This window comes from Cupressus sempervirens, chromosome 10 (genome assembly GCF_028749045.1).
Source record: "Cupressus sempervirens isolate cs-2001-9-10 chromosome 10, ASM2874904v1, whole genome shotgun sequence".
Lineage (NCBI taxonomy): Eukaryota > Viridiplantae > Streptophyta > Pinopsida > Cupressales > Cupressaceae > Cupressus > Cupressus sempervirens.
The window spans coordinates 271,307,512-271,333,527 of NC_143127.1; the positions used below are offsets into that span (position 1 = coordinate 271,307,512).

The window sequence follows — 26,016 nt, forward strand, 5'->3', positions numbered from 1 at the left end:
ATGTAGACATAGATGGAAGACTCGCCGGTTACTCGGCGAGTTTTTAAAACTCGCCGAGTATTTTGGGATGGCGAGTAAATCGCCCAAAAACTCGCCTGCCAAAAAACTCGGCGTGAGTCCAAAAACTTGCCGAGTAATCGGCGAGTTTTAGTCAAAAACTCGGCGAGTTATGTAAAAAAACTCACGGTTTAGGGAACCCGCGGCCAATGACGCCTAAATAGGTCAAAATGCATTGTTTTTTGCATTGTTTCTTTCATTTGTGTGGAGCAAAGAAGGTTTTAGCTGATTGCAAGTGATTAAAGGCAGATTGGAGTGGATTTTGGAGGATTCTAACCGAATTTAGAAGAGAAATTTCTTTCCAGGTATGTTCATCTTATCATTGTTTGAAAAAAATTTATAGTGTTAAGCAAAGCTTTTATTGTTTTTGTTGTTGTTTGTAAATGATTTCAAATCATTTGAAAGTTGAAACCCTAGTTGTTTTAAACTTCTAGCTTCTAAGTTCTAACTCTAAGTTCTAACTTTGTTTATTCATTTTTCTATAAATTTAATTATTTATGTGTAGGGCAGCGGACAAGCATTAAGAAAACATGACAAACCCGCAAGAAGAGTGGCCACAAACACCATGCCCATCTGGATATATAGGCACTCAGCCTAAAAATGCAAGAGATAAGGGATGACGGTATGCCTATGAAGCTCCAAGTCCAAATGATATTGGGAAGGTGATATGCATTCCCTGTGAGAGAATTATTTCTGGAGGCATAAACCGCCTCAAATACCACCTTGCAGGCATAAAGAAACATGACTCAAATCCTTGTCTCAAGGTAACTGATGAAGAAAAAAGATTCATCCATGCTCTACTTGTAGCTGTTGAAGAGAAAAAATTAAATAGGGAGAGGGCAAAATTATCTATGAGAGCAGCCATAGCTGAATCTGAAGGAGCTCCTTTTGATATGCAAGAGGAAGAAGAAGCACTTGAGAACATACCAGGATCTCTTCGTGGCCCACGGATCCGCAAAAAAAATTTCTCTTTTACCGGTTCCACTTCTTCTACATCTCCTACTTCTTCATCATCACCATCCGGATCCCCATCAGGGATAGGTGGTTATTTTGTGCCCAGGAACACACCTGGAGCACAGCCATCATTAGAGGGCACTGCATGGTTTAAGGAGGTGCATGAGCAAACTGATATTGCAGCAGCTGATTTTTGGTTTTTCAACAATATCTCAATGAATGCCGCTGATAGTCCCTATTGGGTCAATATGGTGAATGCAATGACAATATCAGGCAAAGGGTACAAGCTGCCTAATCGCAAGGATATGAGTGGAAGGTTAGTATTTTACTATTTAGTAATTGTAAATAATTGAGATTCACTTTAGTTCATTGTTATATTTTAAATCTTAATTGTTATGACTTATTTCCTAATTTTTTACTAACACTTACACTTTATTTAATATTACACTTAAATTTTGTAGGTTGCTTGACAAAGCGGTTGGTAGGGCAAGATTGTTGATAGAAGACCAAAAGAAAGAGTGGAAGAAGTATGGCTGCACCATTTTATCTGATGGGTGGACAGATAGAAGAAGTAGAACCATTATTAACTTCTTGATTGCTTGCAAAGATGATGTGGTGTTTTGAAAATCTGTCGATGCCTCCAACAAAGTGAAAAATGTAGCCACATTGGCTTTAATGTTGGAGAATGTTGTCATGGAGGTGGGAATAGAGAATGTGGTGCAAATAATCACAGATAATGCAGCAGCATATGTGGCTGCAGGTAGATTTAATTTTTTATATTTGAATCAATATGAATCATGAATGTAATGCTATGGTATTATTCAATTTAGATTTGATGTAATTTGTAAATACTAAATATGGAAAGTTTGTTACTGATTATTGATTTTTTGCTAATCTTTTAGGTAGAATCCTCCAAGAGAGGCATCCCACACTTTTTTGGTCACCTTTTGCAGCACATGTCCTTGACCTTCTTTTGGAGGACATAGGAAAACTTGATTGGGTGAGTTTAGTTGTGGAAGATGCTAGGCGAGTCACGAAATATATCTATAATCACCCATAGGTTCTCAGTTTGATGAGAAAAGCCACTAAAGGCAAAAATTTGATGAGACCTGCTATGACAAGGTTTGCAACGGTCTTCTTGACGTTGCAAAGTATTCTTGACCACATATTGGCTTTGAAGCAAATGTTTGTGTGTGCTGATTGGGTTGCTTCACCTTACTCAAAGAAGCCCGAAGGAGAAGTTGTGGCACGAATAGTCTTTGATGATAGCTTTTTTGCAAAGGCTAAGGAGATTGTGGAGGTAATTTTATTATATTTTTAGTTTATTCAAGTTTCATTTTCAATTCATAACTTACTATGTTATTAACTAATTTGTATTTTTTGAATTTCAAATGTAGATGTCTCTACCCCTGGTTCTAGTCTTGCGCACATGTGATGGGCAGCAATCCTCAATGGGAGGTCTTTATGAGGCCATGGATAGGGCGAAAGAGGCTGTTAGAAGTTACTATCACGGGGACAGTCTCAGATTTGACCCCATTTGGGAAATAATTGATAGGAGGTGGAACAATATGCTCCACCAACCTATTCATGCAGTAGGCTACTTCCTCAATCCCAAATTCAGGTACTATGATAATTGATTGTCCTTGAAGTTGGGATTTTAATAAGTCTTTATTTTACTTTACTTTTTAAGGTTGTGTAGTAAGACTTGATATCATTTTCTATTTGTTTTAGGGTTGATGATTCCTACTCAGATCCTAATGGAGAGGTCATGGAAGGTCTCTCTAAATGCATTGAGAGAATGATATCAAGTGAAGAGGAGAGAGACCTTATTGTGACCGAACAACAAATCTATGTGGAATCAAGGGGTCCTTTGTTCTCTTCTATGCTAGCAAAGAGAGCAAGATCTACTCAAGCACCAGATAAAGCGTCAAACTTTAAAACTTTTGCTAATTGATAAGTTGTGCTTCTGATTTTGTTTTTTATTGCTTTATAACTTTTTAAATTTTGTTTTACAAATGCTTGGTGGGCAAGTTGGGGTGGCAATACCCCCAATTTAAGAAAATTTTCTCTCAGAGTCCTATCCCAACCTTGTAGCTCATCCCATTGTGAGCGCATTTGGAGCTTATTTGAGTCCATCCATACAAAGAAAAGAAACAGAATGACTCAAAAACGGCTTAATGACCTTGTTTATGTGCACTATAATCTTAAGTTGCGCATAAAAAAGTCACAGCTCTTAGAACTACCTGGTTCGCTTGATGTAGATGAGATAGATCCTTATTCTGATTGGACAGCACAGGAGCCAAGTCCATTTTTTACACCAGATGAGATCGCTGATTTGGAGAGGCAAGCCATGGAGGGGGAGGTTGACACTGATTTTCAGTTCACTATGGATGACATTGAGGATGAGGACGAGGATGATGATGATTCAGGCGAGGATCAGACATTACCATTAGGTGGAGATGCATCCTCTTCTAGGATGCTGAGCCAGTCAGTAGGGACGTCGAGCGAGGGGGCACAGCCACAGAGTTCACAGTCACGCAGCTCACGCCCTATCCCAGTGCAGGGCACTTCTTCTAGGACTAGACCCCCTCGCTTTCCTGCTAGTGCAAGTGGAAAGAGGAAGATGTGATTGGCATTGTCACATTGTATTGATGTATTTAGACTTTTACTATTTACTTCTAGTTTGACAAATTGAAACTATTTAGTAATTTACTATTTTGCTTCCTACCATGAGCATTCTGCATGAGAATGCAATTTTGTACGCATTATGCATTTATATATATCTAAACTTTGTTTCTTTCTTTTGTATTGTCTTTAATTAACTTATTAGATGCATCTTCTCATTAAATTTTGCAAAATAAATGTATTTTTAATTAAATTTCAGCGGTTTTTTAGGTTCCCGAGTTTTTTCCGAATTTTTTTTTTAAATTGCCGAGTTTTTCCCGATTAAACTTTTGGGGCGCTTGACGAGTTTTTGCATTTGGCGAGTTTTCCAACTATAGATGTAGATACTGATCTCAAATTGTTTTTTCTAAGATATCTAATTTCCCATCACTTCTACCATTAACGATAATACCATGTTAAAACAGAAATTATAACCATAATATCTAAATAACCAATATTTCAATCAATTCCTACTGCATGATGCATGTATTTTATATAGTCTATCGGCATATTCTTTTTATATAGTCTACCTGCATATTCTTTCAGAACTTTGAAATGGAAAAAACAAAAACACAAGATGCAGAAAAAACAACTGCTCTCCCACCACCTTTTAAAGTCTGATTAGATTTGCACTAAGCCACTGTCCCTTGACAGTTATAAAAACATCTTATTACATAAAAACTTCAAAACTAAAGAATAATAAACTTGCAACAACACTTACCTCCAGCCATTTGAGGAGCATCTTCATCAAGGGTGGTATTGATTGCATTTGGCAAAGAAGATGAACCTTGTCCTCTACTCATTAAACGTGGATGTTTTGACATAGAGCGTCCAACAGAAGTACAGATAATGTTACTGTTGCTTCCATCTTTACCATTAGAAGTAACTACCTTATGATGTGATGCATTGATATAAGGAGAAACAGTAACATAAAAAGGAGCAGAGGCAATAAGTCTGCTACCAATGAGCCTGCTGCCAACAAATCCTTGCACAACTCTGCAATGAGAGCCACCAAGGGAAAGCACTACTGTCAGAGAACATGAAGAAGCAGAACAATATCCAGTCAGAGATATTATTTCAGCTTGGTTCTCCAAGATTTGAAGCTTGATCCAAGGCTGATATACTCCTGCACTTCTCACAGCTCCACGTGCTCCAAAAACACCCACATCCATTTCATGCCTCTTGCAGTACTGAGTCAAACAGTGTATCACATCATGACCTTCTGCAACTTCCAGAACTTTAATCTCCAGTGCCTTCCTGCAATTGATTCTTGCAATTTTAGGCTTGTTTGTTGATCCAGCGGGGCGACCAGGGCGAGCTTTTGGTGGCTTTGCAGCAGAGATTTTTTCTTTGCTTTGGGCATTACTATTACTATTACCTTCACTTCCTTGATTCTCAGAGATTTCACCACATGCCCATTTCTGTTCAGTATCCATTACAGCTTCAATTGCAATCTTAAATTCCTGCAAAAATAATATTCAACTCTCTTCAATTAAGAAATATTACAATCAAGTGATTTTATGTTTACTTTGGCTATGAAGGTGGGTGCTCTAGGTAAAGAGGGTATAAGTTCAGATTGGAAAACATAACAAAAGAGATCATAGATTCAGGCTGGAAAACATTAGTACATGTTGGTATTTAATTACTCAAAATATTGGAATGAGGTATTAAGATTAAATGAGTAAAAGAAAGTTCTGCTTTGAAAATAGTACGGAACTCTTAAAAAATGAATTATTGAAGGTTTGGAGGAACCTGTGTTAGATAATCTAGATTAAATTGAAGCGTGAGTTCACTAATAACGAACTTTTGGATGGGCTGGGAAGCTAAGGCGCCTAAGCACGGTTCTTAGTTTGGACCAACAGAGGATGAACACATGAGGCATGAAAACATAAGGACTGCTGATGATCTTTGTTGTTTTGATTTTCTGTCACCTGTTGTAGCTGCAGCAGCATGTAGTAGTTATCTTAGAATGATAGGAATAAAGACTTTGATTGGGATAGTCTTTTTAAGGTTTCTAAGTTCTATTTCTGGATCTTCTCATGGAAGCCATGATTTTGTTTGTTGTATAAGGCTAATCCTTATGTTTTTTATTTTAATACAATCTATAGGGGTTTTTCTTCAAAGAAAAAGGAGAATTAGTGTTGGAGCGAAATTATAAATGAATTAGGTTAAAAGTAAAACAAATTTTAAATAAGATTATATCTTTTTTCAAGAGGATTCAATATTATAATAGATATCATACTTTTAACTGTTTAGATCTCAATGATTCTCTAATATAATAGATATAATATTTCTCATTGTTTGGATCTCAGTGGAAAAGGTTTCTGGGTAATGTAACATCTCGTGTAAAAATTGAAGAAACATATAATGTTTAGGCAAAAGATACACGTTTATGGCAATGACATTTAGAAGAAGCATCAGCTTTGTGTTAAAATACATTAAAAAGAAAACCTTAGATTTAGATATTATGAGAAAACCCTAATTATCAAAAATCTAAAGTTTATTCATAGTTTTATTGTCTTTATTCTACCACAACACATATTCAAAACAAGTTGGATTAAATATTAAAGCAATTGAAATTTTGAAAATGTGTAGAACCAATCTGTTTTACAAGAAACGAGCTTGAAAATGTATGTTTAGACAATGTATGTGATCTTAACGATAAGAAAGCTTAAGACTTGCATCATATAATAATTACAAAAATTGTCATGTTGGTGAAGTAGAAAGGCTCATACATAAAGAGCTCATCATGGATCAAGTCTTATTGAGTGCAAGACCTCTGACATCTCAAAGGGATGAGGTCGCGATCATGCCCCGGACCAATTCGACTAGATAAATAATACTAAACCTCCATTAAAATTAAAAATCTAGACAAATTTGCTAAATTAAAAATTGCTTGTTGAAACAAATTCTGCTAAATTGATTTGAAATGTAAGAAATTAACCTCGAAAGCTTGAGAAAACAAACCCTGCTAAATCGATCTGAAGAGGATATGTAGCATACGAACATCTACAATGACAAGTCAGTTGTTTCAATTGTTTGATAAATGCTTTTAAAAAGGAACATTATGAAAGACATGTGACATTATTATTTTGAATTAAATGTTACAAAAACCAAGATATGGTGGTAAAGGGTAATGTAAACAATTTTTTATTAGTATTTATTTTAGATTAAAAATTACAATTATTTAAAATATTTTAATAATTATTTATTAAAAAATTTATATCAACGCATAAGAATCTATTTTAAAAAATTGATGAAACTTGTACAAAAAATTTAAACTATAATTTTAATATATTTTTGACAAAAATAATATTATATATTATATATAAAGTGAACCTATTTTACTTTTAATCAATAACTTTTTTTTAAATTGTGAATTTTCCTTTTCAAAAATAGGATCATTGAAATATCATAAATCTTAAGTTTTGCCTCAACATCCTCTCCTTCTGGTATGCAATTGGGAAAAAATAAATAATTTACATGAACTAACTTTACATAAGTTTACTAATTTTGTGAGGGTTGTCCTACAAATAAGGGCACTAAAACCACCCAAGAGGGGTTATATACCACCCACCAAGTTTTGAAGTTTGAAATTGAAATACTATGACTTATAATATGACTTGGGTTAAATAATCAAACTTAAAAGGAAGTTTATTGTTATCTATGCATGCCTTAATATTATTAGGCAACACTCTATAGTATACTTGGCATAGTTATTGAAGGATTTGAGCAATACAAGTCCATGTATCTTGTATTTTGATGTTTGATAGCTTTTGTCGGATAAACATATGTATAATTATATGAGATATAAATATATGAGAGAAATATATATATATATATATATATATATATATATATATATATATATATATATATATATATATATATATATATATATATATATATATATATATATATATATATATATATGGTTAAATATATTATTATATTAATTGTCTATTATTGAATAGACATGTCCCATGAAGGGAGATGTCTATTCATTGCTTATTCTCAATATAAATGTAACTATTCGAAGCATTTGAAAAACACACGTCATACATTATAGCAATGCTTAGTACATTTGTAGCAATCTTTAGAAACACCAACATGGTATCATTTGAAGCTAGTTGCAAATGTAGAAAAGAAGATGAAATGCATAGACTTCAACAACTTTTGCATACATTTGACTTGCTTGTCACAAAGTATAGTTGTAGATATTGATTACATAAGGCTTATAGATGTATGTAGAAAATGCATTCATTCAACATCCACTCTTATGTTCTTTTGCATCATATAGAATTGTAATGTCCCCATATTTTTAGCATATCAATGGAGTTCTTAGCCTTTACATTCTCCGAAGGCTAAGTGGAGAAATAAGGAGAAATCGATTAAATTAATTTCTTATAAAGTCAAAAGTCAAAAAAAAGAGAGAGAGAGAGAGAGTGACTTTATATTTAATTAATTTAATTGAAGAATGCATTAATTATTGGAAGGGGGAAGCTTCTAGTAATTTAATTTTTTAGAAGCACAATTAATTATTCTATTGCAAGGGAGAAGCTTCTAGCAAGTGCATTAATTATTGGGAGGGGGAAACTTCTAGAGAATGAAATTATTAAATATTTTATTTAATTATTGTATTGCAAGAGAGAAGTTTCTAGCAAGTGCATTAATTATTGGAAGGGGGAAACTTCTAGAGAATGCAATTATTAAATATTTTATTTCCTTCTATGAGGGTCAAAGAAAAGTATAAAAAGGGGTGAGAGCTTCATTGTTTATCATTCGATTTTGTGAATTGCATTTCATATCAAGTTGGGAGAAGAAACTAAGGTTTCTAATTTTAGCTAGCCATTGAAGAACGTCAACTCTTCAATGTTGCAACCATTTGAGGTGGTAAATATCTATTCAATTTGTTATTTGGAGAGCTTCAATTCAGGAGTTTTATTTTGTGCTTAAATTGGAGAATAAATTTTGATTGCTACAGTACGCATGCAGGATGCTACGCTACAGTGTCTATGCTTGATTCATTTCCATTCTCAGGCATCACTATTATCATTGTACTTCATCAGCATATGATTTTTCTGTAATAATTCAGAATCAAAAATTTTGGCATCATTGTTGCATCTCGTTTCCATGTATTTGCACTAATAATACCAAAAGAATTGCATGTGAATATTAGTTCCTTGAGGGGTTACTACAGTGGTATCAGAGCTTGCTTGCAAAGTGTTTGATGAAATGTCAAACAACTGAAGTATAAAGATTTTTTTTGGTGTTTGAAGAAGTTATAACCTATTGGGGTTATTACAGTGGTAGCAAAGCTTGCTTGAAAAGTGTTTGACGAAATGTCAAACAACTAAAGTATAAAGAATTTTGGTGTTTGAAGAAGTTATAACCTGTTGGTTTTATTACAATGGTATTAGAGTCGTTTCCTGCCAGCTTGATAGGGTTTATGCAGCCACCATTCAATTTAGTTTACAAAAGAAAAAAAAAAGGCCTCTATTTACGCAGGGAACCAGCACAGTTGAGAACATGGATGATAGACATTCTCAAAGCCCACCCAGAATTATGAGAGATGATGAGGCTTTACAGTGTTAGGATAGGCTTCTATAGTCAATAGAGGCAAGTACATAAGCAATGATGGCTATGATGCAAGATTTGATTGGGGAAAATAGGAGAAATAATCATGACTAGGATGACAGGAGCATAGCAGGATCACAACATAGGACTCGGTCTAGGACAACTGATAGACCCACACATCCTACATTCAAGGAAAAAACTGTAGCACTCACACCTGATGCTATGGTAACAGATATTGTAGATGAACTCCAGCAAGCGAGGAATGAGTGGGGTTCATTACCAGCATATGTATAGGACAGATGGACATTTGATAGGAACCTGAACTATAGAGCTGCCAAGCAGAAGCAGGCAGATAAACACAGTGAGTTGCAATAGGTCACCAATAAGTTGGCATTACCCACATTTGATGGCAGTGGGAAAATGATTGCTCGTGCTTGGATTCATAAGGTGGATACTTTCCTATCTCTGAAGACTATGATCGAATTTGAAGCACTCAAGGATGCCACTTTACACTTAGATGGGGCAGCTCATGATTGGTGGACACATGGCATGATCACATTGCAACACAATCAAGTAATCACTTATCAGGAGTTCATGGATAGATTGATAGAAAGGTTTGATAAAAAGGATCTCGAAGTTTATTTTTGGGAGTTAGCCTAGTTGAGATAGTCAGGAGGCTTAGAACAATTTATCAATGACTTCCATAAGTTTGCAGTGATGGTGTCTGACATTTTAGAATGGAGGCTAGTCATTTTATTCATAGAAGGATTGACTAAACCACTCAAGGGGTGGGTAAAGGCCTTTGTTTCTCCTACATTATAGGAAGCCATGAAGAAAGTCCACAGTATGAAACTTGCAGCTCTAGCAAACTGGTTTAGTTCGAAGGGTTCTTCATCATTTAGAGATAACAAAGGGGGATTCAACAAGGGTAAAGGGAAGGCTAGTGACTCAAAAGGCAAGTCAACTACACCTTTGGATAAGGAGATGCTCAATGACCTTTGTAAGAAGAAGATATGCTTCTTTTGCAAAGGTCCCTATGAGTTTGGTCATGACTGTCCTATGAGGCCTAAGAGGAAGGCTAGCTGGGTGATGTGGGCTTATTATGAGGGTTCGGCGATAGCTCAAAGCACCATGATGAGGATCCTGATGAGGCAAAGGGTAAATAGGAGGTAGATAGTGTTGAGAAAAAAGAGGCTCCAAAGCTACATATACAGGAGGCACATATGTCTAGTATTCAAAGAGAGCGATCTTTCAGACTTTGGGGAGTCTTGGTTGGACAGAAGGTTATTACTCTATTGGATACAGGTGCCATGCATAATTTCATTGATGCACAATTCGTGGAGAGGCATGGACTCATTATTGAGGAGTTCAAGGGATTGAGAGTCAAGGTAGCTGATGGATATACTCTTCGTTGTGACAGGATGGTGCGAGATCTACTTTTGTGCCTGAACAACTATGAGTTCAAGGAAAACTATCATGTGGTCAACATGGGTGACATGGACACAATACTTGGGATGTAGTCGCTACATTCTTTGGAGGAGGTTACCCTAAGACTAAAGGATATGGAGATACGATTCAAGGTGGATGGCAGGACTCATGTGTTGAAGGCTATCTGTAATGATGATGTCAGGACTATCTCATTTAGGCAGATGGAGAGATTAGCCAAGCATGATGATATAGAGTGGGCGGAAATATGCACCTTGATGCCTACCCAGGAGGAGCAGCATAAGACTGAATATCATCTGGATATTCAAAAATTGAGAATCAAGTATGAGAATGTATTTAGTGAGATTCCACCAAGTAGGCCACTAGATAGAGGCATTGAGCACATTATCAAGATGAAGGCACTAAGAATGTCTTGATCACACCATACCGGCACTCAGAACAACTCAAGGATGAGATCGAGAGGACCATCAAGGAGTTGCTAGCAATGGGACACATCAGACCAAGTAAGTCACCTTTTGTGTCTTCTATTGTTTTGGTAAAAAATAAGGATGGTACTCTATGGATGTGTATTGATTACAAGGTGTTGAATAAGAGAACTATAAAGAATAGGTATCCCATCCCACGCATCGATGAGTTGATAGATGAATTGAATGGGGCTTTTTATTTCACAAAAAAATGATTTGAGATCAGGCTATCACCAGATCAAAGTTCAAGAGCAAGATATTGAGAAAACTGCTTTCAGATGTCATTGTGGGCACTCTGAGTTTGTAGTCATGCCTTTTGGTTTGACTAATGCACCTACCACTTTTCAATCCACTATGAACAGGGTCTTCCACCATCAGTTGAGGAGATTTGTGCTGGTTTTCTTTGATGATATTTTGATCTATAGCAGGACTTGGCAGGAACATTTAGAACACTTGGAGATAGTATTGAGCATTTTATAGAGGGAGTACTTTTATGCCAAGGAGTCCAAATGTGATTTGGGGATGACAGAGTTGTTGTATCTTGGACACATCATTAGTGTGGAGGGAGTGTGGATGGATCTTAAAAAGATCTGCAGTATTGTTGATTGGCCACCACCAAAGAACCTTACACAGTTGAGGGGGTTCCTTGGTCTATGTGGATTCTATCGCAGGTTTGTCAGTGGCTATTCACGGCATGCAACACCTATGATAGATTTGGTGAAGAAAGAGGCATTTGTGTGGACTCGAGAGGCACAAGATTGTTTCATGCATTTCAAGGAAATAATGACTACATGCCTAGTATTAGCATTTCTTGATTTCACGAAGCCATTTGAGCTTCAATGTGATGCTTCTAGAGAGGGAGTTGGTGTTGTACTCATGCAAGACAAGCATCCTATAGCTTATGAGAGCAAGAAACTCAAAGGGCCCGAGAGATCATTCAACATATATGATAAGGAGATGTTGGCCATCATGCATGCCTTGGCCAAATTCAGACAGTATCTTGTGGGCAGCAAATTTTGTATTAAAACTTATCATAATAGTTTGAGGCACTTTTTGGGATAGTGAGACCTAAATGATTGTCAACAGAAGTGGGTGAGTAAGTTACAGGCCTATGATTTTGATATCACATATGTTAAGGGGACACAGAATATTGTTGCAGATGCTTTATCTCATAGGCCACACTTCACTTCTATGATTCAGATATCAGAGGATTGGTGACACTTGATTGTAGCAAAATATGCCAAAGACACATGGGCCTCTAAAATAGTGGAGGGAACATCGATCGACACCAAGTACACTCTTGTAGATGATTTGATCATTTACAAGAATAGAATTTACTTAGTCCCGGGATTGAAAGTGAAGTAGTTGATTTTGAGAGCACTCCATGATTCACCTACAACAGGCCATCCTGGGTATTTCAAGACTTACAAGTTAGTTTGGAAGTTGTTCACTTGGAAGGGGATTAAGGCTGATGTTTTACAGTATGTGCGTGAGTGTCTTGTTTTCCAGTAGAACAAACAAGAGCACACTTATCCAGTAGGGCTCCTACAGTCACTTCCTATGCCTGACAAGAAGTGGGAGTGCATCTCCATGGATTTTATCACAAGCTTGCCCAAGGCCCAGGGGCGGTATCTATGTGGTGGTGGATAGGCTAACAAAATATGCTCACTTCTTCCCTATCACTACTACATACTTAGTAGCTCAGGTGACAGAGGTCTTCTTCAAGGAGGTTTCTAGATTACATGGTTTGCCTCAGAACATTGTGAGTGACAGGGACAGCCACTTCATGAGTCACTTCTAGCAAGAGGTATTATGATTGTGGTACTGAGCTTACACCTAGCACCAGTTATCACCCACAGACCGATGGTCAAACGGAGATTGTGAACAAATGGGTGGAAGGGTATTTGAGGAATTATGTGGCAGCTCAGCAGTGAGCTTGGGTTAGATGGATGTATCTCTGTGAGTATTGCTAAATACTACATATCATATGACTACAAAAATGACACCCTTCATGGCACTTTATGGTTATGAGGCACCAAGTTTCTTAGATTTGTTGTTGGGTGATAGTCAGGTACCCCGTGCAGGTGAACTATTACAAGAGAGTAAGGATTTAGTTGCTACTCTTAGGGACAACATTGTTAGAGCTCAAAACTAGGAAAAGAAGTATACAAACCAAAAGAGGACTGAGCGTAGTTTTGAGGTAGATGATATGGTCTAGCTCATGTTGCAGCCATATAGGCAGTCCACTCTCAAGAAGAGTGGTGCAGAGAAACTCAAGCCATGTTATTATGGACCATTCAAGATTGTCAAGCGAGTTGGTGAGGTGGCTTATGAGTTGGAGCTTCCTACAAATAGCAGAGTGCACAACGTGTTTCATGTGTCATGCCTCAAAAAGGCGTTAGGTCAGAATGTGGTGCTTTCTACAGTATTACCTCCCTTTGATGATGAGGGAAAATTAATATTGGTGTCAGAGGCTATCATTGATTTCAAGGAAAGGAACTTGAGGTGGTGCACTATAAGGGAGTATTTGGTGAAATAGAAGGACCTGCTAGTTGAGGATACAACACGGGAGAATGAGGAGATTTTTCAACATCCAAACTTAAAGTTTCTTGAGGACAAGCAATTTCAGGGAGGGCGAACTGTAATATCCCCATCTTTTTAGCATATCAATGGAGTTCTTAGCCTTTACATTCTCTAAAGGCTAAGTGGAGAAATAAGGAGAAATTGATTAAATTAATTTTTTATAAATTCAAAAGTCAAAGAGAGAGAGAGAGAGAGAGAGAGAGAGAGAGAGAGAGAGAGACCTTATATTTAATTAATTTAATTGGAGAATGCATTAATTATTGGAAGGGGGGAGGTTCTAGTAATTTAATTTTCTAGAAGCACAATTAATTATTATATTGCAAGGGAGAAGCTTCTAGCAAGTGCATTAAATATTGGGAGGGGGAAACTTCTAGAGAGTGCAATTATTAAATATTTTATTTAATTATTGTATTGCAAGAGAGAAGCTTCTAGCAAGTGCATTAATTATTGGAAGGGGGAAACTTCTAGAGAATGCAATTATTAAATATTGTATTTCCTTCTACGAGGGTCAAGGAAAAGTATAAAAAGGGGTGAGAGCTTCATTGTTTGTCATCCAATTTTGTGAATTACATTTGATATCAAGTTGGGAGAAGAAACTAAGGTTTTCGATTTTAGCCTGCCATTGGAGAACATCAACTCTTCAGTGTTGCAACCATTTGAGGTGGTGAAATATCCATTGAATTTGGTATTTGTGAGAGCCTCAATTTAGGAGTTCTATTTTGTGCTTAAATTGGAGAATAAGTTTTGATTGCTATAGTATGCATGCAAGATGTCGCGCTATAGTGTCTATGCTTGATTCATTTCCATTCTCGAGCATCACTATTATCATTATACTTCATCAACATATGATTTTACTGTAATAATTTAGAATCAAAAATTTTGGCATCATTGTTACATCTTGTTTCCATGTATTTGCACTAATAATACCAAAAAAATTGCATTTGAATATTAGTTCCTTGAGGGGTTACTACAGAGGTATCAGAGCTTGCTTGTAAAGTGTTTGACAAAATGTCAAACAATTGAAGTATAAATATTTTTTTTGGTGTTTGAAGAAGTTATAACCTGTTGGGGTTATTACAATGGTATCAGAGCGATTTCTTGCTAGCCTGATAGGGTTTATGCAGCCACCATTCAATTTAGTTTACAAAAGAAAAAATAAAAGGGTTGTATTTACACAAGGAACCAACATAGCTGAGAACATGGCTGATAGAAATTCTCAAAGCCCACCCAGAATTATAAGAGATGATGAGGCTTTACAGCGTTAGGATAGGCTTCTACAGTCAATAGAGGCAAGTATATAGGAAATGATGGCTATGATGCAACATTTGATTGGGAAAAATAGGAGAAATAATCATGACCAAGATGACAGGAGCATAGCAGGATTACGACATAGGACTCAGTCTGGGACAGCTGACAAACCCACACCTCTTACATTCAGGGAAGAAACTCCAACACTCACACCTGATGCTATGGTAACAGATATTGCAGATGAGCTCTGACAAGCAAGGAATGAGTGGGATTCTTTTCAGGGAGGGCAAACTGTAATGTCCTCATCTTTTTAGCATATCAGTGGAGTTCTTAGCCTTTACATTCTTCGAAGGCTAAGTGGAGAAATAAGAAGAAATTGATTAAATTAATTTCTTATAAAGTATAAAAAAAAATTGACGTTATATTTAATTAATTTAATTTATTAGAGAATGCATTAATTATTGGAAGGGGGAAGCTTGTAGTAATTTAATTTTCTAGAAGCACAATTAATTATTTTATTGCAAGGGAGAAGCTTCTAGCAAGTGCATTAATTATTGGGAGGGGGAACTTCTAAAGAATGCAATTATTAAATATTTTATTTAATTATTGTATTGCAAGAGAGAAGCTTCTAGCAAGTGCATTAATTATTGGAAGGGCGAAACTTCTAGAAAATGCAATTATTAATTATTCTATTTCCTTCTATGAGGATCAAGGAAAAGTATAAAAAGAGGTGAGAGTTTCATTGTTTATCATCCGATTTTGTGAAGTGCATTTGATATCAAGTTGGGAGAAGAAACTAAGGTTTCCGATTTCAGCCAGCCATTGGAGAATGTTAACTCTTCAGTGTTGCAACCATTTGAGGTGGTGAAATATCCATTGAATTTAGTATTTGGGAGAGTTTCAATTTAGGAGTTCTATTTTGTGCTTAAATTGGAGAATAAATTTTGATTGCTACAGTACGAATGCAAGATGTCATGCTACAGTGTCTATGCTTGATTCATTTCCATTCCCAGGCATCACTATTATCATTGTACTTCATCAGCATATGATTTTGCTGTAATAATTCAGAATAAAAAAATTTGTCATCATTGTTTGCATCTCATTTCCATGTATTTGCACTAAGAATACCTAAAGAATATCATTTGAATATTAGTTCCTTGAGGGGTTATTATAGTGGTATCAGAGCTTTCTTGCAAAGTGTTTGACGAAATGTCAAACAACTAAAGTATAAAGAATTTTGGTGTTTGAAGAAGTTATAACCTGTAGGGTTTATTACATAAACACAATGGTAGAAAATACCAAATGAATTGTGGATCTCGAATAGGTGTGATCATGGTTTATGCATGTATACATTTTTTGAAAAGTCTTTATAAACCTCCAGGAAATGTGACCAATAGGTATCGAGATGTGAAAGCATGAACACAGTGTATAGGGTGTATTGGAGATCAGAGAAAGTATATGAATTGCTCGTCAAAATGTCTTAGATGGAAATTTATTGTGACTGAGTGTATTGAATATCTCACTAAGATTGACTTATAGGAGAGGTTTTTTGCTTTGCTAGGGTTTCATGCATTTTTTGAGTTTCCTTGCATATGAATCTTTGTCTGAACTCTTCTTCTATGTTTATCACTTGTCAAACCACATTTAGTGCGGGAGTTTTTAGGCTAGTTTATAATAGCCCTAACCAATGGTGACCCACTTGTTGATACTAGTATTCACATTTTTTCTCTAGAAAGCCATGATGCCTCCATTGAACAAATGTCCTTGCAAATACATCCTGAAGGTCTTTCATGAGGCATTCCTAATATTATCCTTCCTTTAATGCAAGAATTTGATGCTACTTGTGATTGGTTTGAACAACATACCTTGATAGGTTATTTTGTGGGTAGGACTCTTCCTGAAGCTATGCTCCAAGAATGGGTTAACAAGAGTTTGACTCCTCATGGAGTCTACCTTGACGTTGTGCAAAACCTTACCAAAGGTTTTTTTTATTTCGTTTTGCCAACCTATCTTAGGTAGACGCAGTTTTTAACAATCGCCCTTGGTCAGTGCATTCCTCCTTGCTAGTTTTTCAAAGATGGTCGCAAGACTTCACTATCTATGATGACAAAAAGCTTAGGGTTCTTGTGTAGGTTGAGTTCTCGGGTCTGCCCTTGTTGTGTTGGCCTTTTATTGAGTCCATTACCAATATTCTTGAAAAAGTTGTTACTAAGGAAAATAAATTTTTTTTTAATGCTTGTCCTCATAAATGTGTTTGCATTGAGGTTGATCTTTCCAAGGATCTCAAGGATTCTGTGGAGATGTAGATTGATTCTCAAACCTTCTCTTAGAAGGTGCTCTATTTGAACCTATCCAACACCTATTATAGGTACCAATCAGTAGAACACAAGATCAAGGATTGCCCTTTGGCAGTGCCAAAGGTTAAATCCCTACCTAAGGAGGCCCCTACCAAACTAGCTGAAGGAAAATAAAAGGAGGAATGGACTATTGTTGGGTGCAAGGGAATGGCTCCATTGGCTCCTAAATAGTCATATGTTTCTTTCATTTTAGTTCCTCCTATTCCAACAGGAGTGCAAACCCCAACCATTGTAGGGTTGATGATAGTTTTTCGAAGTCAAATCATATTATTTCTCAGGTTTCAAACCCTGGTAGTTCATAGGGGATCAAGGTGGCCGTAAGGGCTACCACTCTAGTTGTGATTCATACTCTTTTTTTTGCATCACCCATCATGAATCAAAATGTCCAGCATTCTCACAATCCTCCCAAACATGCTGAGAAATTAGAGGAGAAACAATGGGCTATTAGTCAAAAAAAGTTTCCTTCTAGCTTCAACAAAGTTTCAACTTTCTTGCAAAATAGTTACTTCTCTCTTGAGGACGAAGAAAATATGGAAGAGTTTCCATGATTTTTTATCATGGAATGTGCGAGGTCTTACAAACCTCTCAGAAAGTACTATGTTAGGGACACCCATCATAGACTTGGTAATTTAAATTTCCTTTGCATGCAAGAGGTTAAAATTTTTGGTTTCATGCTTTCTTCTACATGTTGCATCATTTGGTCAAATGGCATTATTTTTTCCTCTTAGCACGAAATTGGTAGAGGTGGTGTAGTTACTCTTATGTCACCTCGTCTTCATTTTGCTATTATTTCGCATGTTTCTGACCCCATGCACAGAATAATTTGGCTTTTTCTTTCTATCAACAATCATTCCTTTGGAGTAGTTAATGTTTATGCTTCCAATGATGTTGTAGAAAGATCTCAATTGTGGTGTTGGATGGTTGCCAACTTGCCTTTAGGTACTTAGGTTATGTGTGGTAATTTTAATATGGTTGAGTTGGCCTCTGACAAAGATGACATTTTTCCTTTTCGCTGGACAATTGGGAAAAGGGAAGCCTGGCACTACATGCATAATAAATTGGGCCTTTATGATCCCAATACTAACCGCCACCAGCATAATGGGGTGGCACACTTGGTCTAATTTTTGAGTTGGCTCAAACTGCATTTTAAAATGTATTGATCATGCCATGATTACTGCATATTTTTTTTTCTCCTTTTCTGAGGATCGAAATTTACTTTTCATTCCTCTACTAGATGTGATGTTATCCGACCACTATCCCATTTATTTTACCATTTCTTGGCACACAGCTATCCAATGAGCTGTTAGGACACAATTTTTTGTCAATACATCAGTGTTGACACATGCTTCCACTATTACTCATATCCTACGTGTCTAGAATTTGGAGCCATGTCTGCTTTCTCATACAAGTTGGATTCAATGGTGAGACAGTTTTGTTACCAGAATTGCTAGATTTCTGCAATCTATGTGTGACAATTGGTGGTTTTCAGGTGATGTTCTTATGAATTAACTACCACAGCTCTCAAGAAAGCTTCTAAAGCTCTCACCCTTAACCCTTTTGATGTTGATTTGAAAATCTAGCTTGCCAAGCTTCATCATGATAAGTAGATTACAGATAATTATGTTGCTCGAGGGGCCCAAATCAAAGTTCACCTCCATTGGTTGGAGGTTGGCAATAAGGCTTCTAAAGAGTTTTTTGAAGCTCCTAGACCCCACCATACCAATTTTGGGATTAAGAAGATCAAACATGGCAATTATGTTCTCTTCAGTCTCCCTAACATCCTGCAAACTTTTGTTCACCACTATGAAATTATTTTTGCTTCACAGGGAAATTCGGTTTCTCAGGAGGAAGCCCTCAGAAGGTGTATTTATGTTGCTCTAAACTACCTAGCAATTGAGCAATGTGATTTCTATGAGTAGTTTCTCACCATTTGAGACCTCAAGGAGGTGGTCTTTTCCATGGCTGATGACAAATCCCCTGAGTGTGATGGGTTTCCCTATGAATTTTACAAGCACCTCTAGGAGTCTATTGGTCCAGACCTGCACAAAGTTTATCTTGAAGCCTATTATTCTAAGAGTTTAGGAGCCATTATCAACAAAGGAAACATCAAATTCATACCTAAATCTGGAAATCCTGAGGATATCTATAACTAGTGGCCCATCACTTTGCTTAATGTGTCTTATAAGTTTATTGCTAAGGCAATATCTCTTAAAATTTTCCATCTCCTACCTTTAATTGTGCGGCCCAAGCAAACTAGCTTCATTAAGTCTAGGTATATTCTTGACAACATCATTGTTGTCTAGAAAGGCATGGAATGGGTTCACAAATCAAATCAGCCATCTGTGTTTTTGAAAATCAATTTCGCTAAAGCTTATGATCAAATTAAATGGCCTTTCATATTCTTGGCTATGCTTCAAGCTTTAGGTTTCGGTCCCAATTTTTGTAAATCTGTGAAGATTCTTTTTGGAGATGCTAATGCTTGTATTACTATCAATGGCTCTAAATCTAAAGCCTTTGGGATCTTTCTCTCTATCTGACAATGTTTTCCTATGGCTCCGACTTTATATGTTCTTGTTGTTGAAGGGTTTGGTTACTTGTTGGCCCACTTTTTTTCCTTTGGTTTGGTTCGTGGCATCTCCTTACTAGATTCCTCATCTCAATTAGTCAATGGGAACTTTGATAATGATTCCTTTCTCACTCTTTTGGAGGATGAGGAGAACATTACTAATGCTTGGACACCTTTTGTCAAGCCTAGTTTTGCTATTCAATGGCACAAGATTCTTTGCTATAGGCAATCTTTTCTTCCATCTCCAAAATGGCTTGACCAGTTTGATTGAAAAAGGGTCACACATGGGGAGATTTTTCACTTTTTGGGCATTCCCTTTTCTTTTAAAGCTTCGCTAGCAGATTTGTGGAATGTTGTGCTTGTAAAAATTGAAAAGAAGCTTGACTATTGGCTTACTAAACCCCTTTCTCTTGTGGAAAAATTCCAGATTTGTTCAAAGGTCCTAGTGGCTATGCATGTTTATTATTCTTCCTATTGGGCTCCTTCCAAAGCTTCATATCTAAAATTAGAGTGATTTCTCCATGACTTTCCATGGGCTTATGGTTCTAACCATCATGGCTTTTATAGAGTGCACTAGGATTTTTGTTGTCTCCCCAAAGAGTCTAGAGGCCTTGGCCTTCTTTTCACATAGAAGCAAGGCCTCACACTTTGTGCCAAGTGGATTATACATGCCAATAATAAAGATGAAGCTTATAAAGTTTTGGTTCGACAATACATTACTTTTGGGTTTCCTGTTAATAGGCCTACATGGAAGGGGATTGGATTTCAAAACCTTCTCATCATGCAGGAACCTATGCACATTCAGGGCTCTTTTTTTATCAAGAGCATATGGAAAGCTTGAGAAGCTATCAAACCTTGGCTTCACTGGTTTAGTGATGGGTTCCATGATGGGCTCTCTTTGAATCAGTAGAACATTTGGTGGTCTCCACTATTTGCCATCCAAGGTGTTCCTCTAGCCAAGACTCAAGGTGCTTGTGCTCTATATTTTTCAAACGTGGCATCAAGACACCTAAGGAACTCTTTTCCAAGGTCTCTATGAGTCTTAGATCTTGGGAAGATATGCAAGTCCAGTTCCATCTTTCCCATTCAGATTCGTAGACTTTTGATCTGTTGCTTTCGGCAATTCTAGATCACTTAATTCACAAGGTGGATATTCAGTCTATTCGACCTTGGTTGATAGACTAGAAGTGGTATTCTGCCACTCCCTTCACTAGCTACAAACCAAGTTTGGGGTATCGATGGCTTTATCCCCATCTGATGATGGTGGATACCCTCAACTAGCACTGGCATCTGCAATCTTCCCTTTCTTAGTGGAGAAAGTGTTTCAACACTATTTGGAGTGCCATTATTGAGCCTAAGATTGCTCATTTTTCTTGGTGCTTGGTGTTTCAAAGTCTTCCCCTTGGACCTCAGCTCAAGCATATCGGGGTTTCATATCCTCAGTGTCCATTCTATGGATAGCCAGAGCCTTTTTTGCATATTTTTTTGTTCTATAGATGTGCCCAAAATTATTGGCATTGGATTCATGATTTCTTTAAGCCTTTTTAGTCAAAACCTTTTTCCTAGCATATGGTTCTGTTGGGTGACTCCCCCAAGTTCCCTAGGTAGTTTCCAGATCTAGCATACCTTCAAGATGGAGATTTTGTTTACTTTGTGGAAAGATAGGAATTTTGTTCTTTTCACTCACATTTTTCTTGACATAAATGTTGCTATGTACACTAAAGCATGCATTTGTAACAATGTAATGATGCAAATTCAAGCCCAAGCCAAGAAGGTCGCTCTGGAAGTGGCCCACCTTCAGGATCTACTCAATCATTGGGGTAATGCTCCCTATATGGTTGCTAGAGTGTCTTCTGATGCCTCAGCTGATTGGACTCCGTCTAGGGCCTGTCACCAGGGGCACAACTCTTCTACTTGCCGCTCTCACATGCCATGCTCACAAGCTTCTTGCCACCACTCTCCTAGTGGTGGCAATGGTGGTTGGCAATGTCGCTCAACTTCTTAGCCTCGTTGTGGCTTAGGTTGGTCATCAGGTCTGGTGGCTCCTCCTCTTGGTGCTCCTTGTGTTGTTTCTTGCAAATGGCCTATTCGCCTAGAGTTGGCTATTTCACCCTCACAAACTAATACAAAATATGAAGACTAGGCCCCTGATGATGTTGCTGACTGTTGGACTATTCCCATCCCACTTGCCAATCTCAGGGATGACTGGGGTTTCCATGGTCGCGATGAACTACCCCCCTTAGTTGGCACTACTTTGGCAGACTAAGGGGTTAATGTTTTTTTTTATGAATAGTTGTTGGTTTCGACTTTGGTCGTGTGAACTCTCATGGGGTGATCTTGTATCCCCTGACCCTTTTTTGTGAATTGTAACTAGTATATTATTTATTAATAGAAAAGGACTATTCATTAAAAAAATCTCACTAAAAGACACATGCACCATGAACAAGGTCCACAAAACATGTTGTAGTGCTTCCAGGGGGCGTTAATTCATAGATGACATGATAGATATATACATGTGAAAGAAAATCAAGGAAAATAAACATTGGTGAACTACATAAGGAAACTGTGGTAGATAATACAATGACCAAGTCAATAATAATTTTTTCATACCTAGTGCATTGAGATATTAACTATTATTATTATAAAGGATATAGTCTTGACCAATGACTATGGATGGAGGTGAATAGAATATCTTTGAATCATTGAGACAAGGAAAGCCACTAAAGTTTGATGAGAATTCTATGGAGGAGGACACTTAGCCAAGAGTACAATAAGTAGTCATCTGGAATAATAGCATTTGGGAGAACATATTTTACAATCCATGTAGAAGGATAGAAAGGACCATACAATATGTGGAACATAATTAACATGGAGGATGTGCACTTGAGCAAATGGTCATCTTCTGATTGAAAACAAAAAAGACAACAACAAAACAAACTCCAAACTAGTGACGTGGAGAATCTAAGATCGTAACAGCTGAGTGGCCCTCCCTTGTCATTTTAAGTGTAGTAGAGAAAAATTGGAAACAATGAAAGGAATAATATTGGAAAACATGTGAACCAAGCTAGGTTGTAGGAAATGAATATCCCTTGAATGTGGAATGAGACATGACTTGGAATAAGGGTAATCAAACCCACACCCTAAGAAACTAAGTGTCTATAAAACATGATCTACAAAGGATTGGCATAAGGCATTCAATGGCTCTAACAAAATTTGTAGAACCTTAGCGACAATCACAATGTAGCTCACATAAACTAGCAACCTCCAATAAACATGGATGTGGCATTACTGGCTTGTGTGGTAGTGTTGGTTGAGAAGATGATCAGTCAGTGAAAATTGTAGTATTGAGATTAGTTGTATATTGGTTGCATGGCCTTATGTTAATTAAAACAAAAGTGGTGTGCAGTATAAAAAGGTAGCAAGGTTTGGGCAAAACCCAAATATCTCAAGTTGGGCAAGCCACAATAATGCTTCCCACTTTCCATTACCAAGAAATCAGGTGGAAAGTGGGGTTGGATATAGAAATGGGCTTCAAATGAAGTTGGGCCTTCAAATGAGGGTATCTTAGGGCTTAGATCAAAGCCCTTCTAGTACAGTCTTTGATCGAAGCCCCACATGGCACATCGTTAGCTAGCTTCGATCAAAGGCCTATAGATGTCGACATTTAAATTCTAATTTTGCCTATTATTTGTCATTTTTTATTTTTTGGATCAGTGGACCCAAGGGCTTAGTAAGAAGCTAGTGACGTAATAGGTTGCAATAGTGTCTTCATCTATATTTTTTACTTCTTTCGAGCATTCAAGTATGTATTTTGTTCATTTTTGTGTTTATAAGAGTATTTAATTATTTTTAATGAATTTTTAGTTGTTTTTTATGATTTTTTAGTTGTTTTTAATGAAAGTTTAGTTATTTTGTAATGTATCTTAATTAGTTTTATGTTTACATGTTATTGTAGTTACTTTTATGCACATAAATTAGTGTTTTTTATCATGTTGGATAGTTTGAACATAACAATAATTAGCAAATATTGGAAAAACATAGTTAAAACTATAGTTGGAAAAAATAATAGAGTTAAAAAATGAAAAACTCTAGGTCTAGATAGAAAATGAAAAATAAAAATCTAGTACTAGGTGGATAGAAATATTGGAAAAATATAAACTATAATTGAAAAAACATATTTGTTTTTAAACTATAGTTGAAAAAAATAGTTATTTAAAGTATAGTTGAAAAAACATAGTTATCTAGACTATAGTTGGAAAACATAATTAAAAAAAAAGTTGGAAAAATAATACTTTTAGAAAAGAAAAATCTCTAGGACTAGATAGAAAACGAAAAACAAAAATCTTTTACTAGGTGGATAGAAATTACTCACTTTCTTTCTCTAAGCACTTTTGCTCTCCTCACTCTCTTTCCCTCTCTCTCTCTCTTCGAGCACTTCCTCTCTCCTTAAGTTTTCTCTAAGCTCCCCTCACTCTCTCTCTTCTCACTTGCCTCACTTGAATCTCACTTAGTTTCTCTGAATAGTTTCTCTCCTTGCTCTCTCTCCTCTTACTTTCTCTCTCCTCTCACTTTCTCTCTACTTTCTCTCCTCTCCTATCCTCACTCTCTCTCTCTCCTCACTCACTTTCTCTTCAATTCCTCTCTCTCCTCACTCTCTCTTCTCCTCACTCTCTCCTATCTCTCTTCTCTCACTCTCTCTCCTTTGACTTTCTCTCTCTATTCTATTGAGCTCTCCTCTCACTCTCTCTCCTCTTACTTTCCCTCTCCTAAGTATCTCTCTCCTCGCATTCTCTTCTCCTCACTCTCTCCTATCTCTCTCCTCTCACTCTCTCTCTCCTCACCATCTCTCTCCTTACTCTCTTTCTCTCCTCACTTTATCTCCTCTCTCTCTCCTCACTGTCACTTTCCTCATTATATCTCTACTCTCCCTCCTCTCACTTTCTCTCTCCCCACTCTCTCTCCTATGACTGTCTCCTTACGTTGTCTACTCTCACTCTTACTCTCTCATATCTCCTATCTCTCTCCTCTCACTCTCTCCTATGACTTTCTCTCTCCTCTCACTCTCTCTCCTCTCACTTTCCCTCTCCTCACTATCTATCTCCTTTCACTCTGTCCTCTCACTTTCCCTCTCCTCACTATGTCTCTCCTATCTCTCTCTCCTCTCTCTCTCTCCTCACTCTCATTCTCTGTCCTTAGTCTCTCCTATCTCTCTCCTATGACTTTCTCTCTCCTCACTTTCTCTCTCCTCTCACTTTTTCTCTCCTATCTCTCTCTTCTTACTCACTCTACACTCTTCTCCTCTCACTCTCTCCTCATTTGCAGATGACATTTAAATATTTTTATATGCACATTAGCACCTGATTTGACCTATTAACCTATAATAAGATGTAGATTAAGACGTAATATATTGATTGTCTCTTAATAGGATAGACCTCTTAGGGCCTAATAAATCCTCTTAATTTAAATAACATATTAACATGTCTAATATAACCTATTAACACCTAATAGTCCACCTTTAGAGTTTTTCAATATAGAATAGGTATTTGCATTTAATATGACCTACTTAACATTTAATTTGAACATGTTACCCATGTAGATGGCATGACATAATAGAGATGAGGGTTAGGGATTAGATCATGGGCAGCCTCAAGATCATGGGCAGCATCAAGGTTAGGGACCAGGACAGGGGCAAGGAAAGGGACTAAATGTTCACCCTCGCACTCCTGATATGGATAGTATATTCTATTTTGCAACTACAAAGATGGCATGACTTAGACGGTTGATTGATAGATATGTTGATCATTTATACATTGCCAATATTAAGAGGATACCTTTACAGGAGGTTGCATATAGGATTAGAGATACACAACAAGGTGCACATGAGTTTGGTGATCAGCACTTAGCACAACACCCAACACATATGTTAGCTTAGCACTTAGCTCAGCACCCATCAGAACACTCAGATGCAATAGTCTACTACAAATCTAGTTGAGGGGATACAAGCTATAGATGTTACTATTAATGTTGATGAACTAGATATTCTTGATGACCAGCTATGATAGTTGAGTCATATTGAGGTTGGCAGTGGGGTGAGATCATA

The 26,016-nt window shown here is 36.9% G+C and overlaps 1 protein-coding gene across 1 annotated transcript; it reads left to right on the forward strand.

The window, feature by feature from the left end:
* The first annotated feature begins 908 nt into the window (after positions 1–908).
* On the forward strand, positions 909–1,635 carry LOC149533694 (uncharacterized). The gene is made up of 2 exons (XM_089805901.1): positions 909–1,327; positions 1,473–1,635. The coding sequence occupies exons 1-2, from the start codon at positions 909–911 to the stop codon at positions 1,633–1,635; spliced, it is 582 nt and encodes a 193-aa protein (XP_089662027.1).
* Positions 1,636–26,016: the final 24,381 nt, after the last annotated feature.

Coding starts and splice junctions, on each gene's coding strand:
- LOC149533694 (XM_089805901.1), top strand. CDS start 909: ATGAGAGCAGCCATAGCTGAATCTGAAGGAGCTCCTTTTGATATGCAA. Junction 1,328..1,472: donor CGCAAGGATATGAGTGGAAG/GTTAGTATTTTA, acceptor TAAATTTTGTAG/GTTGCTTGACAAAGCGGTTG.